The 18791-nt window shown below is 36.6% G+C and overlaps 1 protein-coding gene across 2 annotated transcripts in view; it reads left to right on the forward strand.

The window, feature by feature from the left end:
- LOC112573613 (dedicator of cytokinesis protein 7-like) overlaps positions 1-17889 on the forward strand; it is a 39760-nt gene extending 21871 nt beyond the window's left edge. The window contains exons 32-50 of one of the 2 annotated variants that reach the window (XM_025254141.1): positions 3418-3669; positions 7200-7347; positions 7701-7803; positions 8300-8399; positions 8741-8875; positions 9469-9621; positions 10195-10353; positions 10585-10761; positions 11231-11347; positions 11843-11986; positions 12135-12266; positions 12796-12930; positions 13190-13279; positions 13850-13940; positions 14139-14284; positions 14708-14851; positions 15012-15121; positions 15391-15543; positions 16398-17889. In XM_025254141.1, the coding sequence (XP_025109926.1) occupies positions 3418-3669; positions 7200-7347; positions 7701-7803; positions 8300-8399; positions 8741-8875; positions 9469-9621; positions 10195-10353; positions 10585-10761; positions 11231-11347; positions 11843-11986; positions 12135-12266; positions 12796-12930; positions 13190-13279; positions 13850-13940; positions 14139-14284; positions 14708-14851; positions 15012-15121; positions 15391-15543; positions 16398-16458 (2550 nt within the window). In that variant the 3' untranslated portion in view covers positions 16459-17889. The remainder of the gene's footprint in view (positions 1-3417; positions 3670-7199; positions 7348-7700; positions 7804-8299; positions 8400-8740; positions 8876-9468; positions 9622-10194; positions 10354-10584; positions 10762-11230; positions 11348-11842; positions 11987-12134; positions 12267-12795; positions 12931-13189; positions 13280-13849; positions 13941-14138; positions 14285-14707; positions 14852-15011; positions 15122-15390; positions 15544-16397) is intronic. The other variant, XM_025254142.1, reaches the window with a different exon arrangement.
- The last annotated feature ends 902 nt before the right edge of the window (positions 17890-18791 follow it).

Genomic DNA, 18791 nt, shown 5'->3' on the forward strand with positions numbered 1-18791 from the left:
AATCCTCTGCAGCAGGTGCAAACTTTAGAAAACCAGCATTTGAAGAAATGCTAGTTTATTCACTTTTATTCAATGGCTAAACCTGTATGAAACGGATAAATAACTTTTTGGATTTTTGAGACGAATCTTCAGACATTACAACACTACTGTGTTATGGTGTTAAGAAGGGTGTGATGATGCGTACTTTTATACTTAACGCATGGAGTTGTGTGTGTGTGGTATGTTTTATATATGCATGTATTGATGGTTATTCAGTTAGGTGTAAATACGTAGTGCATGCAAGCAATCATGCATGCATGTGAGTTAGTTTCAGCAAATCACATTTTCTGTACAAGGAGCTGAGACACTTGCTGGTTAACGTGTTGGTTGAATGTGACTAAAATCTGATTAATGTAACTTTAAGAATGTCTGCAACTATATAGGTATTGAAATGCATGAAGTGCACAGTCTTACCATCCTGTAGATGTGAGCATTAACACGTAGACTGACATGCATGCACACACACACATATATATATATAGATAGACCAGACTGGCAAGAAGATTGTAGCAGTGACATTTGATCTCATGTTGGATGGAGAGGATTTTTAGTTTTATAAAAGCATTCTTATGCCATTATTAATTGATTTAGGAGACATAGCTGAGAGAAATATGAAAGGGGTTATAAGGGTTGTGTTTACAATGGAGGCAAGGGACCTTTAGGAGCTACTGGGAGTTTTTTTTTCAGGAGTTGCTCAGTTTGACTAGATCATGATTGAATGCTTTACTATATAATTACAAGAACACCAATGTTCTAATTTTGTGGCTCGAAGTATATTACAACCCGTACTACCAAGGTCAACATTTACCGCAGCTTATGTTTCTTGTCAGTACTTATATTTCAAGTCTTGTAGTCTTGTGGATGTAGTTTTTTTTCCTTCTGAACTTTTCAAGATATTTGTTCTGTGCCATTGGTCTAGCTTTCAGATGAGGTTTATTGTCCATGTTTTATTTTTGTAATGGGTTGGGTTAGATGCATTCAGGCTAGGTTTACCTTCATTGCTTTTGCTCAGACACAAAAATACACAGCCAAAAATGCTGAAAATAGCAGCCGTAACAGTGACTGCAAAATTGAGTTGATGTGTTATTTTAGATTTTCTAAACGCAAGACAGTCATATAAGACCCACATTTTAGAAGCTTTAGAATTCAGCTTTCTTTTCAATTATGCCTCAACTAAATCTCTTAGCAGTCAGAGGCTGTGGTACTAGTGGATCTTTGGGATTGTGAGATTTCACTTGCTTACTGCCATACTGCCATGCTGTCCTTCCAACAATATAACCCATTATGCAGAGAGCTTCAAGAAGGATCTCATGATACCAACAGTTTATAGCCACACATATCTAGCTAGATTATATTAAATATACTTCAGTTATTCTTCTGGCTTGTATGCCCTTTAAAAAATTTTTCACACTGTTTGTGTAACCGCATATTTATTGCTTTAACCTGTATTTAGCATTTAGGGCATAGAGAAATGCTTTTTTTTTTCTTTTTTTTTTTTTCATTTTTCATTTTTTCTACTTTTTTCTTTCTCTTCTTTTTTTTAAAAAAAATATTTGTATGTCAATGAGAAATTTAAAGAGCAGCTGTGACTATTATTATTTAAAGATTCTTAGCACAAATAAGTAGGTTGCAATATGTCCATTTTAAGGCAGATTTTCCTCCTAAGTACATTGAGAAACATTGGATTTTTGTGCAGACATTTATTTTAAAAAACTTAAACCCATGATTGCCATCTGATCAGCATACTTTCTCATTGATATTTTCTAGTTTGTTTTTTCTTGAGGAGAATGGGATTTACTATGGTGAACTTCTTGTCACATGAGAAATAGATTTTTAGGGTATGTAATCTTGTGAAGTACTTAACTTTGTAGAGACTGTATTCCCCTTCTGATTGCAGCAGTTCCCTCCACACAGTGCTCAGTTCTTGAATACAAAATGTTTACTGTATGACTATAAAATGACCATGACCAGTTGTCGGCAGCAAAAGCTCACCCCCTTCTGAAATCACATTTCTGTACATCATGATTGAGTTTCTTCCCATCTTTCTGGGGAATGTGATAGCAAAATAATAATAGAAAGGGTGGAATAAGGTTACTAATAAAAAGAGTGATGCTAAAAAAAAATTAATATTGTTACAAAGAACATTTTTTGTTGCTTTGAATCCATGACATTCAAAGATTATTTCTATTAATTAGAAGTTAGCCATTGAACACTAAAATCAGTTTTGTCGGTCACAATTTGCAAGTTTTGACTGATATTTATGGAGTTCAGATACAATCAAACAATATTCAGATTTGCAAATTTATCTTTTGGCTTAAGCAGTTTTTAAATTAGTTATCCCAAGTTAGTATTTATGCTGTTTTCAATGTGCAAGATATGAAGTAACCCCCAGAAAATGGTTAATTTCTTGCCTTTGTAGTAAGATTCTCATCTTCCACATTAAAAAGAACTTTTTACACCTTAGAGTATGTTGAAACTCACACCTAGATGAATGAGAGAACCGCAGACTGTACCGTCCTTTAACCCATCCCAGTTTCTCATCCGGGGGAAAATTAATTGCCCACCATTAAGACAATTTACAGAATGAACAACCCAACATCCAGAATGAGTTTGAATTACGGGCAAAATTACTTTGCCTTTTAAAGTTTTTAATAAGTTATGCATGGAATTTTTTAATAAAAGAAAGTTTGTGCTAACTCCTGTTTGATTCCGATTGAACCACTTAACATGAAGAAATTCTTATTTGCCATTGTGTATTTCACTAACAGATAATATATGGATGTAGCATTCGAAAAGAAAAGTGTACATAGTTTTTGACAACAGCATGGAATGCTGAGTGATCGCAAACAGTTTATGGTTCATTTCGCATGCCTGATGTATGCAATGGCACATATAAAATTGTTGCTTATGAGATAACACTGTCATAACGAGAGTAGATGTCAGGTGTCATGCTATGTGTTCCCACAAAATGGGCATATGGCAAAAAGTGAACAGCATGTGATTTATAAGAATATTAGAAACTTGTAGATATGTATATAGACTACCTAGTCATTTTGCAGAACCATATTCATGCTTGCATTTGGTAATCTTAGATAACATATATTTGAATTTTTAATGCTCAGAAAAGTTACATTTTAATATCTATTTAATAATTTAGTATCTGCATTTAATAAGTACAAAACTGATTCAAGAAGTTAGTTGTTACCTAATGAATGCTTACTTTGATAGCAAAAAAAGTTGTTTCCATTTTATCTCTGCCTAAGTATCAGCATTTTATTTGTCAATTTTTTTTTAATTAGACAAGAAAAAGGAAAAACAATTTTCAATCCGTTGTAGCATTACAGTAGAATGAAGTTGCTACTGCATCATGTCGTGTAGGCCAAATGGGCCATCGTGTACCTAGAACAGATGGCACACCTCTCATGGTCAGAGGAGACATTGGAAGAGTGGGGTGACCGAGGGAGCCCTGGCCCCAATGGGACAGGTGGCCGTCCCAAGAGTCACACCCTGCCCAAATCCCAGTCGCTCCATGAACAGTTGTGGGAAGGGATCCAGCGCAAGTCGCAGGATCTGCTGCGTGGCACCGGCACCCTCCTGAACCGCAGTCTCAGTAAAGAGGATTCACCGCAGGTACCTTGCCGAGATCCCCAATGCATTTGGATGTAGAACTGTACCAGGGTAGTGGGTGTGGGTAACCTGTGGGTCTATAGATTTTTTTCAGGTTGCAGATGTGAATATTGGGGCTCCATTTGGTCTGAATGTCTCTTTGCCTTGGCATATGATGCTTATTAGAGTAGCTTAGAGATTCCACCCCACTATCATCCATATATTTTGCTGACTGAATGTCCGTAGTAGACTCTTGTTTAAGATCTGTCTTGTTCAGAGTTTCAAAGAGCTCTTGTCTAAATCTCTGTATGATGCATTTATGAGAGACATATTTATGTAAGACCTAGCATCAGACACAACCATGTGACATTCAGTTATTCTACAGTTTGCTGACACCGTCTGTAGATCCTATTTAAGGTCTGTATCTTGTTCAGTTTTGAAGAGCTGACATTGGTCTTCTGATGTCTTGCTTATCTTTCTCCTCTCAACTGCCCTTCCCACATCCCTTATATTACATTTGCGCAGTCATTGTAAAATTGCAAAAATGTACATAAGAAAAATATCCATTTGAGACATCTTCAATCTAGACTTTTAAAACACATTGACAGTTCTACAGCTTGATGCCAGGGAGAAAGAACATTCCTACTTAGTTATAAAAGATATGTATATTGCATTCCCGTTGTCCCTATAAAGTTAGATTCATATATATTTATGTCTGTATATCTGCATGCATGTACTCATAAATGAATGCGTATGTGTAGAACTTTTGATTGGATATATAACATTCTAGATATGCTGTTGAGCACAGTCTTTCATCCTATTTGGGATAAAAATATTTGTGCATTATATTGGGAATAGAATTTCTGATCAACATATTTCCAGAGAGAATTGGAATGTTCATGCAGGTGACTTGCAATTTACATGTGTTCAAATTATGTGAATTTCACAAAAAAACACGCTTTACATTTTATACAAATGAAAAAAGAAACTCAAATTGCAAAGCTTCTGTTAACAACTGTTTGTCAGTTTCTCATCATTGCCTCTTAGTAGGGTTTGTACCATTTGAGGTGTCAGCAACCACAGCCCATTTCTGGTGATTCATCAACACCAAGGCCAAAGTGACAGAAAACGTTCTTTGGGATAGAGTGGGCATGCTGTCGTCAGATAGCTTACCTTGTCTTCTCACTGATGAGTCTAAAGCTCTAGTGTTTACTTTGTACTGATGTTAAAGTGTTAAAATATGGAAAATAAGTACGAAAGTTGTAAAAATGTGACCAGTGTTACTTATAAAAAGACTAGACTATGTATGCAAATATTTTAAATTGCAAGCTGTCCATTCTGGAACCTTTCTTTGCATAAAATAGCAAATCTGCTGTACTTTTCCTACAGGACTACGGGCTTTGTTGTGCACAAAGTGATTTGGGGTGTTGTCATAGTTACTTCATCACTTGTCCCTCTAGCCTAAGTATCTTTATCTGTGATGTCTGTTTTTATCCGAGAGTCTTCATTGATATTCATTAATAAAAAATGTGTTTAAAGTACAACACTGTGATAATGTATCAACAATATTGTATAGCACTCAACCACAACATTAGTAATATGTTCTGGTTGCTAATCAAGTACAATAACACTATAAAACAATCAAAATTGTGGAAACATGAAAAAAGTGAAAGCTACAGATAAAGATTGATAGGTTTACTAAGGAGGTTCAAGGTCACAAAAATAATGTAATGGTTATTTTATAATATTTATTACCTTGTCTTTAAATCATTTCGTGGACTTAGGTTTCACATGTACAGGTGTATGTATGTATAATATGTGTTTAATGGGATGGATATTGCTTCTGTGATCCTTACTTTACACACAGCAGGTTGACCAGATAATAACAAGCCAAATAATTCACTTTGTCCTGTCATTTCTATGGCCAGTCCATACTCAGCCATAGTCTCGGTCAAAATCCTTTAAACACTATGCAGTAACTTGTCATGTCAGGAGACTTTTACAGTGTACTGTGTCACGATATTTTGTTATGCATTTTGACTGGTGTAATATCTGATTCTGTACTTAAATTATTTGTGTGATACTATTTACATCTCTTTCTAGATTGACTTGTATGACACTGTCTTTTTTTCCTGTCAGTGTTTGTCTCGTATTATTTATGCGACACTGTTATACCTGTCGGTATATATACGAGGGTATTGGAACTCATGCAATCTTACAATGCATTTTGCTGTCATTGCATCTTGGCATCATGGACTGGTTGATGCATAAGATGGCATGATGCAGACCTTGAATACTGAAAACCAAGCACATTGTCTTGTTGAATACATTGGAGCTAACCACATTACTGTATTAATCTTTTTGGCGTCAGAAAAATGGATGAGAAGCCTTCCCCTTGTTGTCTCTTGTAATATTAGCAGATCCTTGATAATCCCATCCTTGTTTCCGCCTGTTATATGAAAAGAAAAGCATTAACAGCAGTGATCCTTTGGTGTAGTGAAAGTTTTAGCACCATTACCCCGATGATGCTCCCGTTTTCCTTCTGTATGTTCATTGTCTGATCCATGAAGGTAATAGGAGCTAGTTTAGTTACCTGAGTCATGGTCCCTTTTTTCCCTGCTTGGTGGGTGGAGGTGAGACCAGAGAGATTTATAAACTGATGCCAGATTTTTATGCAATCTTCTGTACCTTTTGACTGGATAAAATTCCAAAAGAGCAAAGCCGGTTTCATACCAGGAGTAATTTGTTAAACCTTAAAAAATAGACAGTTTTTAATTTTAAAAAAGCAGAAACACAAAGACCTAATGGTTTTACATATGTTAGAAATTGGGAATGTAGTTTCTTTGGTGTTGTCCCCTCCCTTCCCAATAAACTCTTAAATTTTCCCAATAATGAGTCATTGCCAAAAAATCTGCATACTGTAAACATTATTTGTTAGCATGGGAGAGAATCTATGCACACAGTCATTATGCAACATTTTAATTAGTACTGCATCTTTCTCTAATTTTTACCAGTATTAGTGCTCTACTAAGCCAGGCTACCCATATACTTGTATTAAAAAAAAACCTATGTATAAGTAAACCTACTACTTGAAGTGGTAGATGGATTGACAACTTTAATGTGTACTTTTTTTATACTTTTTATGCTTTTTGCCACCAGATATTTACAAGAGAAAGAGAAATGTGAAAAAAATGAACATATTTTACCGCAATCTCACATGCACACACACACACTTTTGGTGTGATAAGAATGCAGACACATCTATGCATTATTTTGAACCTTAAAACAAAAAAGGAACAAAGAATGAAACTATGAGGCGAATGCTGTTAAAGAAGTAATATAATATTAGGTTTATATTTCCTAACAATACACACAGTTCAAAATTGTCAATGAATAAGGAAAAGAGGCTCCAGAAGATGATGTTGCCCAAGTTAGGGAAGTCTGTACTAAACATTTGTCTGTAGCAGATAATTTGAAATATTCCTATTATGTTTTGATACCACCAAGTGATGTATGACTTTGGGAGACTGACATTGATTCTGGTAATCTGACAGGGCAAGAAGATGTTGGCGCAGTACTCACAGCAGACGATTAAAAAGAGTGTTGACATGAAGTCCCGCTTGGAAGAGGCTATTTTGGGCACGGTTAATGCTCGCACAGAGATGATGAGACGACGGCAGAATTCACAGTCAGGGTTTCCAGGTCTGAATCCTTTGAGTAAATTTTAATTTGTTTTATTATTCTTTTAAGATAGCTCACACAAATAATAATATGCTTCTCTCTTTCTCTGCATTCAGATATATGTGTGTGTTTTGCAGGTATGCGTATGTGTGGGTGCATGTGCATGCTAGTGTACTTTTGTGTAGAAAGAGGAAGACAAAGCTGTACACGTTGAGATTTATGTAACTCATGAATCCTGTCTTTTGTGTCAAGTGGTTTGAACAGTAATTATCAAAGAAAGACCAAATTGCATTGGTAACGCCAGTAGAAGTATCTTATCTACAAACTGATGGCATTCTATGTGTTAATGTAAAAATAAATCTGTAAATATGCAGGAAATCGCACTCCTCCACTAATGCCAGTGGAAAGTGGGGGGTCCAGACTGAGATGGAGAAAAGATCAGCTGCAGTGGCGCCACTCCATGGAGCTTCAGGATAGGTCAGTTTTGCTGCTAAATCTTTGACTGTGTGTGTTGCCGTTTTTTTGTGCAATTTGTTAGTCTGGTAAGTCATGTAAATAATATTCGTAAGTTGTAAGGCCCATCACAATTTCTTCTTGCAAAGCTTCACATAAATTTATTCCAATGATACGATTTGCACAGAAGATGTGTGATCCCATGTGAAAGTTTAAGATTGTGCTCTTCAAAAGATAATTGTTTGTAAGGGCTAGCAAATTATTCCGATGACAATTTATTCTGATGTCAGGGAGTTAGTAGATAACATTTAAATTTATATTGTTTGGAAGTTTTGTTTTTTGATGAAATACAGAATAAATATTGTTTGAGACTATCATACAGTTTGAGAACACAGTATGGTCTTCTCTTCACGATTATGCCAGAAACACATCATTGCTTCTTTGCCTTTAAAAGAGAGGAAGTTGGTAGACTCAGAGATTCAGAAAGGAGGTGGAGTGATTTTATTCTTTCCTTTTCTAGCCCCAGGTCTCAGGAACAGGAGGTGGACACACAGGTAGAAGGCAACCTTGCTGCTGAGGTCAGCCTCATCACCCTGGACACCATCGAGCTTATCATACAGGTACAGTCTCTTTAGTGCAGGCTGGAAAGTTTTCATTTATATTCCCCAGCAATATCTACATAATATGCTTGGTGTGCATGGATAGATTTTGGGTGCGAGGAGTTGGGTTTTTTGCAGTGAGACTGAGAGGAGACACGTTTTATTTATTTTAACTTTTTTCATTTTAAAAGAGATCCCATGAAACCTGTTTTACAGTTGCTATAACATCCAGGTCTGTTTCTCTCAAATATTTACTGTCAACCACCAGCCCTGGTCATTGTCACTTTTCTAGAAAGCGTTTAACCAGCTTGGTGATGGCCTCTTTCATTTCCTTGTGATTTTTTTGTTGTTATGTCTGACAGATTGCACAAGCATCAGACCTGATGCAGCCCCTGCTAAGTTCAGCTCTTCGAGTACTCCTGCATATGCTGGGACTGAATCAGAGCTCCCTCGTTCTACAGAACCTCTTTGCAACGCAACGTGCCCTTGTTACCAAGGTAGGAATATTTGCTGTATTTGATGCTTGTCTCCAGACAGGAATCTTCTGACAGTTGTCAGACATACGTTGTATAGGAAGATTACATGCAGTTATTGGTAGGCGAGAGCATGGCTAGGTATATGCGTGTGTGTTTACTTGTGGATGTGTGTGTTTGTGTGCACACGCACACCCAGATATTGATATACCACCTGTTAATGAGTGTCATCCTTCTGCTTGAAACACACATGCATGTATGCACGCATGTTTAAAAAGAGAGAGAGAGAGATCATGATCAAGTAAACAGAACTATGGCCCAATAAATAAGTAAAGTTTACCCAGTAGAAACCTTTAGTAAAATAATAAACTACACTGCTCAGGAAAGCAAATTATGAAGTCACTGCTCACTCCAGTATAATCTTGTTGTCAGCTTACCTGTCAGCAAACTCCTGCAAGTGTTGCATATGGTAGCATATTGCTGAATGAAATTCCTCCACAGAAGAGGGATTAACTCTTGACAGCTTAGGCTTTCTTGCATGTATTTGACAGTACATTTTAGTCAACTGTAAAGAGCTAAGGACTAGTGTGGAGGTTGGTTTTTGGACATTTTTGCAGTTCCTGGATCTGCTGTTTGAAGAAGAGACAGAACAGTGTGCTGATCTGTGTCTGCGTTTGCTGCGCCATTGCAGTGCTCCCATCAGCAACACCCGCTCACAGGCAGCAGCATCACTCTATCTTCTGATGAGACAAAACTTTGAGCTTGGCAATGTGAGTATTTTACATTGTTTAGTACTGTTCATAGCCAGATAAATATGGACAAAGGTTTGACCAAGTTTGACAGAGTATGTACATGATAGTTATATAAAAAATTTGCCAAACATGGGTCATATTTGTTAAGTAGGACCTTTATGCTATGTTTGTGAAGGAGTGGTTGGGTTCTTAGCATAAACAAATAGTCATTAAAGCATGATGTCTAAAAAGTGTGTGAATCTATGTATAAATGTTATAATACGCAATATCCAACAGTCTTTGGTATTTCAACTAGTGTTCAAGAATACATGTATTGTTATTGGATAGATTGTTAGAACTTTTTCCTTTGCTTACAACATAAGTCACTATAATTTTTTTAGGGGGGTGGAGGGGATATAGGGGAATACTGAAACAAGGGTATTTTCTTGTGACAAATTTATCCATCTGAAGTCATGTTTTTGCATACAAAGTGTATGTAAGAAGTGTAATCTTGCCCTCATTAGAGTGCATGTGGTCTTAGATGCCAGTGATTATTGATGTGATGAAACATATTCTTTGCATAAAAATAGTTTTTTTATCATGTCTTTGCAGAATTTTGCACGCGTCAAGATGCAGGTGACAATGTCTCTTAGTTCACTTGTCGGCCAGAATCAAGACTTTAATGAGGAATACCTCCGTAAGTCACTCAAGACAATTCTCACCTATGCAGAAGCTGATGTGGAGCTCCAAGAGACAACATTTCCTGAACAGGTGTGCAGAAGACACTGGTGTTTTGGATGAAATTATAGGCCAAGTGATAATTACTGTAAAGCCAAAGCCTCAATCCATGACACTTTGAGGTTTCTATTTTCAAATCCCACAGGTTCATGTAGAATGTTGCATTCTATTTTTTAAATGATGTAGACTTTGGACTTGGAAAGATTTTTAATGTTGTGAAAAAATTTTCTCTTTCACATCTCTTCCAATCATATTAACTTCCAGGTGCGGGATCTGGTTTTTAACCTGCACATGATTCTGTCAGACACTGTCAAGATGAAAGAGTTCCAGGAGGACCCAGAGATGCTGCTGGATCTGATGTACCGCATTGCCAAGGGTTACCAAACTTCCCCAGACTTACGCCTGACATGGCTACAGAACATGGCTGGCAAACATAGCGAGGTCTGTCTTTGGCGCCACCCTTGGTTGATATAGTCTAAAGTTAAAGAAAATCTTGTTCTTCATGCACTCTGAAGATGCAGAGGCATCTGAAGTGAGTCTGGTTTTAAATCTTGTAGATTGGCTGTATTTGCCAGAGCTGCAAACCAGCATCTGTATGAAGGCTTCATGGAAAAATGAACACATTTGTGAAGAATGTGTCATTTCAGGGTAACGATGACAGAGATAATTCTGTTTTGTGCAGCATTACTGTGTACACTTCTGTAATGTATTTAAGCAAAAATGCAACACAACTATATATACTTCTATACTCTAGTGAATACACATCCACACCAGACAAATGTAAAGCTTGGTCTTGACATGTAGCTTGTGTTGAAAGATCTTTTTTTATAGGAGATGTAAGTGGAGAGTGCTAACCTGGAGTGTGTGTATAAAATGTTTGTTCACTAATGTAGGTGAATGTTGGTTTCAGAGGGGCAACCATGCAGAAGCTGCTCAGTGTCTTGTACATGCAGCTGGCCTTGTAGCAGAATACCTCAACATGATAGAAGATCGGCCATATCTCCCTGTGGGATGTGTTGCTTTTCAGGTGAAAAGAGATTTGTTCTTTTTTCTCCTTCAACACTTATGTGCACATTTGGATGCTACAGTGTTGCTCCCCACTGTTTGGTATTTTATGCAATGTTAAACATTCTAATAATATTTTATAAATGTGCATCTAATATTCAGTTTCATATGCAGCTTGTTTATTTGTACAGACCAGCTGATAGGCTGTTTGATTTGGCAACAAGACCATCCCATCTAAAAGTACTAGGAATTTATCTCATTCTCTGAATTTTAGCAATAACTACTTAAAAAACTTATGTGACAAGATACTGCTAAGTTACCTAGCTTAAAATCCAGATTGGCGTGCTATCAAAGAATATCTGTGTAAGTGTCAAATACTTATATTAAGTTACAAATGTCAGCATTAGCTGAAGCTTTTTCATTTAGCTCACTGTACTGAACAGTTGTCATGCAGTATATAAATCCTCTAATTTGTGAATAAACTGTTATTTATTCTTTTTTTTCCCCCTTCAAATAGAAAATAACACCAAATGTCTTGGAAGAAAGTGCTGTGTCTGATGATGTGGTGTCACCTGATGAGGAAGGTATCTGTACAGGCAAATACTTTACAGAGAATGGTCTCGTGGGTCTACTGGAGCAGGCTACAAGCTCATTCAATATGGTCAGTCTCAGTTGGCATTATCAAAATTAACCCACCATGTGAGTCTGTAGTCTGTTTCTTTGATCATTTAGGATAGCGATGGATGTTGGTGTAGATGTGATGTAAATATTTTAAACAGCTGTGGTTTGCTGTTTGAAAATCTGTTTAGGCTGGAATGTATGAAGCAGTAAATGAAGTGTACAAGATCGTGATGCCTATCCATGAACACAACCGGGACTTCAAGAAGCTGGCCCATGTACACCAAAAGCTCATGGAGGCTTTTCAGAACATCATCAGACAGGCAAGGAAGTTTATGACTGCACAGACATCAAGCAAGATGTATTAACATTAAGAGTATTAACATCCTGCTCATTTGTTATTTAATTTTTTTTTCTTTTATATCGCACTGTAAAAGATAAGAGATAACATCTACTTTTCAGCAAACCAAAATCAGTTTTTTGGTGATCTCTCATTAAGAAGAAACTTTAATAAAATGTCTGTGTTAGGTACTGTAATTGTTTAGTCTTATGTGGTGATCTTCGACTGTAGCTTCCTTATTACCAGGTTGCTTGTGATTGATAGTATGTGTGGATACCATTATTGAATAGATACCTTACTCAACCTGCGGAGAATCTGCAAACAGAAAGTGTCATCAATATGAGGCTTAGAGAATAAATGGATGGCATTAATACTAACACTCACACTGCATGTCATATTTAAACTTTGTCTAGCCTGGGAAAAAAAATAACAATAAAGTCATCTTTGTCATCTTTGTACAACAGATCTTATCATAGTTGTTTGTATGTTTTTCTATGGCATGTGTGTTCTAGGAAGGAAAAAGGGTGTTTGGAACCTATTTTCGAGTAGGTTTTTATGGCAGTAAATTTGGGGACTTGGATGGAGAGGAGTTTATTTACAAGGAACAGATGATCACAAAACTTCCAGAAATATCACATCGCCTGGAGGTACATGACATTCACAATGTTGTATCTGCAGTGTATTTAAGCTTATACTATTTGACTTACCAGAAATGTGTGTTTTAGAAATATCAGTTTTGTTATGCAAAGTTAGGTCAGTATTACAAGGTTTGTTACCCATATACAACATTTAATAATCTTTATTCATGGTAAAGTGTGACAAGAATAAAGGATTTGGGTATAAAGACATTTGATAAATTGTTTTATTGTTGATTTTTCTTCTATTCTGGTTTTTTTCCCTTGGTAGAGTTTCTATGGTGACCGCTTTGGCTATGATTTTGTGGAAATTGTGAAAGATTCAAATACAGTAGAAAAAGACAAACTTGATCCTGAGAAGGTAAATTATTCTGTGTTTATTCTCATTAGTTTTGTATTGAATTTTAGGTAGATATATATATATTTTTTTTTGCACAGTATTTCTGACCAAAATATGATTGGGAAAAAAGCTGTTTATATATTTTAAAATGTAAGGAAGATGTCTGGGATGCTCACTGCATTATGCATACTTTTTAGAGATGAAACATCTAGTGGGGTGCAATTTTTTTCTTGCCTGGGAAGAGGTGAAAATTGTGATGCTGCATTTGTATAAAAGTAACCTTTAGTGACATATGGTAGTAGTTCTTTCCTATTGTCTGAGACCTTCACAACATAAATATGTTCATACACAAACCTGACCTCTGTGTTGCTGACCTTGACATGTGCACCTGTATCTGGAGAACAAAATGGGGAGGAGGGATATTCACCTATGTTGGTATTAGTATTGGGATTAGTATTTTGCATTGAACTTTGCCCAATTAATTAGAAAGAAATTTTGCACCCTACCAGACCTTTAAGTATGAACCCTATTTTCATACTGTTGAAGGTTGGAAGTATTAAAATAGTATTTTACTGTGTGTTTTAATAATAGGCATACATCCAAATCACTTATGTGGAGCCATACTTTGATTCATATGAGTTCAAGGACCGAATCAGTTTCTTTGACAAAAACTACAAACTGAGTGAGTTAACCTTGTTTGCACTGTTTTGGTTAGGCGAGTCTGAATTCACTTACTGAATAAATTACTTCTGCTCTTTGGTCCTACAACATCAAATAAAATCTTTCTCTATATTGTCTCTGTGTGTGTGTGTGCTTTAAAGCAGAGGTCTTGTTATGCTTGATATAAATATTGTGGTAAACAATGTTGATGTGGTTGCAGAGCGTTTTATGTATGCCACACCCTTCACTCTGGATGGACGGGCACATGGGGAGCTACATGAACAATACAAGAGAAAGACAATTCTCACCACATCCCACTCCTTCCCATACATTAAGACACGCCTGTCAGTCGTCGAGAGGCAACAGGTAAACAGTCATCCACACTAATTTATGCTTTTTTCCCCTTTCATTCAGTTATCCCAATCTTTATTTTTAGATTTCCTCCCATTAACATTAAGGTGACCAGACGTTTCGGGACACGTGCCGATGATGGTGTCGTCACCGTCAAAAAACGCCGAAAAAAGTGATTTTTAAAGACAACCGGGACATTTGATGGACTTCCAGAAAGCCAGAAAGGGGGACATTGGGCGTCCCGCCCGATATTCAGGCGGGACACGAGGTCAAAAGCGGGACTGTCCCGCCAAATGCGGGACGTCTGGTCACCTTATTAACATGCTTGTTAACCCTAACCCACCCCTTTTTTTTTTGTGCATTTTACTGTTTGCTTTCTTGTAAATTGTGTCAGTTTCTGGGTGTCTTTAGTGGTGCTTCTTTACTCCTATTTTTCAGATCATTTTATCTCCTGTAGAAGTCGCCATTGAGGACATACAGAAAAAGACACGAGAACTGGCACATGCACTGTATCAAGAGCCACTGGACACAAAGATTCTACAGATGGTGCTTCAAGGCTGTATTGGCACCACAGTCAACCAGGTGATGATGTAGAGCTGTAGATGTGAAATTTGACAGTTTCTCAAGTGTTGTCTTCTGCTGTTTTTATTACTTGATGATTTAACCACTGCAGTTTAATTTTTATTTTGCTTATGCTTCAAGAAAGTGAACAAATTCCATCTCTGATGTTTTTCTTGCATAGGGGCCACTGGAGGTAGCACTTGTGTTTTTAGCAGAAGTGTCAGAAGGCAAGCAAGTGCCAGGCCGTCACCACAACAAACTGCGACTCTGCTTTAAGGACTTCATTAAGAAGTAAGTAGGATGAGTGCAGTGGCTGACATGAATTTTTGAAGGCATCACATTTTTATTTGCACTAAATGGTGTCCTCAGAGCATTTCTTTCCTCAGAGGTTTACAGATCGTATTATTGTTAGCGTCAAATAGTTCATAAATCTATGTTGTCCACAAGATAGCTACTCAGAGAGATAAAGATCCATTTAGTGATTAATCACTGTTTTTGGTCACTGTATTTTCCATGGTTTGCTTGCATGTTTGTGACACCTTTTGTGACTTTGTCTTCAGATGTGGAGATTCGTTGCATAAGAACAAATCACTGATCACTCATGAGCAGCGAGAGTATCAGCGAGAACTGGAGCGAAATTATCACAGCTTCCGTGAGAAAATTCAGCCTATGATCTCAACCACAGCAATACGCAAGTCCCGACACCACAAGAGGTAATCTTGATTCCACTTTTTTTTCTTTTTTTGGTATTATTGTTTATTAGTCATTGTTTGAAGCATGGCTCTTTCCCTTTTGATAACAATAATAAAATAATAATGTAATTATTATGATGCCTTTCTCTTCCATCAAGGTGGCCTCAGTGCGCTTTATAAAATAACATGCTTGTCTATTTTTTGGCACACACATGACTGTCACAACACAATGGCATTGAAGAAAATAAATGAAGTAGGAGGCAGGATTAAGTCCATGCTTGTTGACTCATGTACATCCAGAATCTAAAGCAGCAGAGAAAATGCTACAAGGAAAATGGTCCATCGAGCAGAAAATGCTGAACAAGGGAAGTGGAGAATTCATCCAGCAAACGAAAAATCTAAGTCAACATGGATACAAGACTGTTAGATGATGAAGAAAACAACGTGGACAGACTCGGGAAAACAGCCAGAAAAATGGCAGGCAATGCAATTATTACAGATCAACAGTATTCAGCAGATGCCAAACAGGAAGAAAACCAGAGCACTACACAAAAAAAACCCCAAAAAACCAAACAAACAAAAACAACCGAAATGGGAAAGTAGTCACCATCCAGCCAGTATGGCAAGGGGACATCTCTCTTTAACTAAAATAAAAGCTACCAGTGCAGCCCAGTTGTGTTTCAGCGAAGAAATGAAGATCATAGTTTGTGAATGAGAACTGCTGTTGTGTATTGTCTGGTTTTCTGGGTAGTAGCTCAACATGCAAAATTCTTAAACTAATTTTAAATAGCATAGCCCAGATCCTAAACAGGAGCAAAAATGCTTGCTTCTGACTTTTTCTTAATAAAGTCTTGTGTTTTTCTGTCTTGTTCCAGCAAAGAGGGCAAAGAATCTCGCAGCAAGCGTCATATTGAAGGCAATGTTAGCTCCTGCTGATTGAAAAGACGGATAATGGCTTCCACATCTTTGAGTTTAGCATTCTTACTGGAACAGTTTCAAATATTCAGACAGTATTATAAAAGTGACTTGTTCAATATGTACCTGTGATAACTGGTACCATGCAGTATCAGGTATTGAAACATTGTGGCACATCATAAATTCTACTTCACCCTCACTTTTGAATTCTTCCTACAGATTTTTCATTGGGGTTGGTGGGTGGGGATTTGTTTTCTAGTTTTGGAGGAAGTTTTTTTTAATAAGCTCATCACTGTCCACCAAATCAGCTCAATAAGCAACATTCTTAGTAGGGAAAAGACTTCTATCAATGAGAAGAAATATTTTTTTTTTTTTTTAAAACCAATGTGAAAATGTGACCAAAAAATTCACCCGGATAGAGATGTACCGACAGTTGTTTCATCCTTCATAATTTATTTCCATTTTCTCATAAGACTACATTAAAAACTCGTATTTATTTATTTGTAAAACATTATGAACTTGTGTGTATGGTGAGAGAGTCAGAAAGAGAGAGAGAGAGAGCGATCACAAGAATCGTATACATTAACCATAGGACTCAGGTCTGAAATTGAATGCCAGAGATTTTAAATATAATCTTATTGGGTGGTCAAGTTAAAAATTTTTTTAGTCTGCTTGGATAGTTAGACAAGCACAAGTTGCTTATAATACCAAATTCAGATATTTTATTTGCAGTGAATTTTGCCAGATTTTTGAGCCGTTATTATGAAAGTACATATTAGCTCACTTGCCACTGGCGCTGTAATATGTAATAGGTCAGCTGCAATTGTTACTCATAAATGATAATGGCAATGATAGTTGAGAGGATAGGAAGAATGCCAAGTCTGTGCTTATATCTTCTCATGCAATAAGAAAATTTTTAAAGAGTGGCTTGATTTACCATTTTACAACTTTTACTCTGTTGTTTGATTATAAAAAAAACGTCACCACCCTTAGGGATGTCTTTAGCTGAGTCGCTATGAACACATGCTATGTCTGCCATGGTTATGGTCAGAAAAGGACAGTCTGAACATAGTAACTCACATCGTTTTTTATACAGAATTAGCAGCATGAATAAGGAGGGTATGTTTTAGCATACAAGAATATTTTGTGCTCATTTGTTTAATATGTGTATGCTTGCATTTAAATAATTTCTGTGCACAGTAAATTAACTTTTTTGTCAAATGTGTGTGCTTCATCTCCCAAATATGGTAGTGTAAACCTTGCCCAAAGCATTTTAACTAGCCATGACAATGATTTCTGTGCCATTGGTTTTATTTTCATTGTTTTTTTACTGAAGCATGATTAATGTGCATTTGGAAAATCACTGCCAACCCATTTTTTCTTGCCTTTACAAGTGCACAAGCACATAGTTTTTAAATTGATGCCTTTTATAATTAAATGATATATGTTAAATTCTTCGTTGTCTCATTTGCTTGCAAGTGTAAGTCTTTGTTTAAAAGTAGATTATGATTATAAATTTTGCCATAGCTGATACTCCAAAAATATCTGTTTTAGAATCTTGTAATTTTTCCCCATTAGTGTCATTAATATGGTTTTGAGTAACCTGATTTTTTTTTCCATGAGCATGAACATCAGATTAAAATTCAGGTGGTTATATAATTACATGCTACATTTTCTTAATTTTTGGCATTTTTAACAATTTTTTGTCTTCTCCATTTTCCTTTTTCATGTTAAGAAAATTTATATAAATTATGGAGATGGGTTAGGGTATATTTTTCTATAAAACAACACAAACTTTTACCACCAACCCTTCGGGATCCCTTCCCCCCGGGGCTATCTGGTGGCACAATGTTTAGCACCTATCACCAATACCGTGAGTGTTGACTGTCCTGGGTTCAGTTCTTGTCTCAGGCACCTTGTTCTTTCTCTGCATGTGGCATCTGTTTACAGGGCTGGATGCCTTGTTGTAATATAGCCTTAATTAGTTGTTGGCTCGGTGTAAAACACCAATGCCCCCTATCCTCACAGAGACACAAATTCCCAAAACTTGGATCAGTTGGTAAAACCTTTGTCTTACAGGACACATCAGATGACAGCTGATGTAATTTTTCCTCAAACTTTTTTTTCTCCTAAATAAGTAGAAAATGATAAACTGGTAAGAAAAACAAGTTTAATAAATATTACTTTCAAGACATTGGTGTCCCACAAGACCTTTGATAAAATCTATGCAGGCAAGTAAAATGGTTGCAGTACAGCAATGATCTTGCTCTGGCAACTTGCCCAGGATTTTGCATCTACAACAGTCAAATCACGAACTTATATCCCCTGGACAGCTGGCAGATGATTTTTTTCAC

This window comes from Pomacea canaliculata, linkage group LG10 (genome assembly GCF_003073045.1).
Source record: "Pomacea canaliculata isolate SZHN2017 linkage group LG10, ASM307304v1, whole genome shotgun sequence".
NCBI lineage: Eukaryota > Metazoa > Mollusca > Gastropoda > Architaenioglossa > Ampullariidae > Pomacea > Pomacea canaliculata.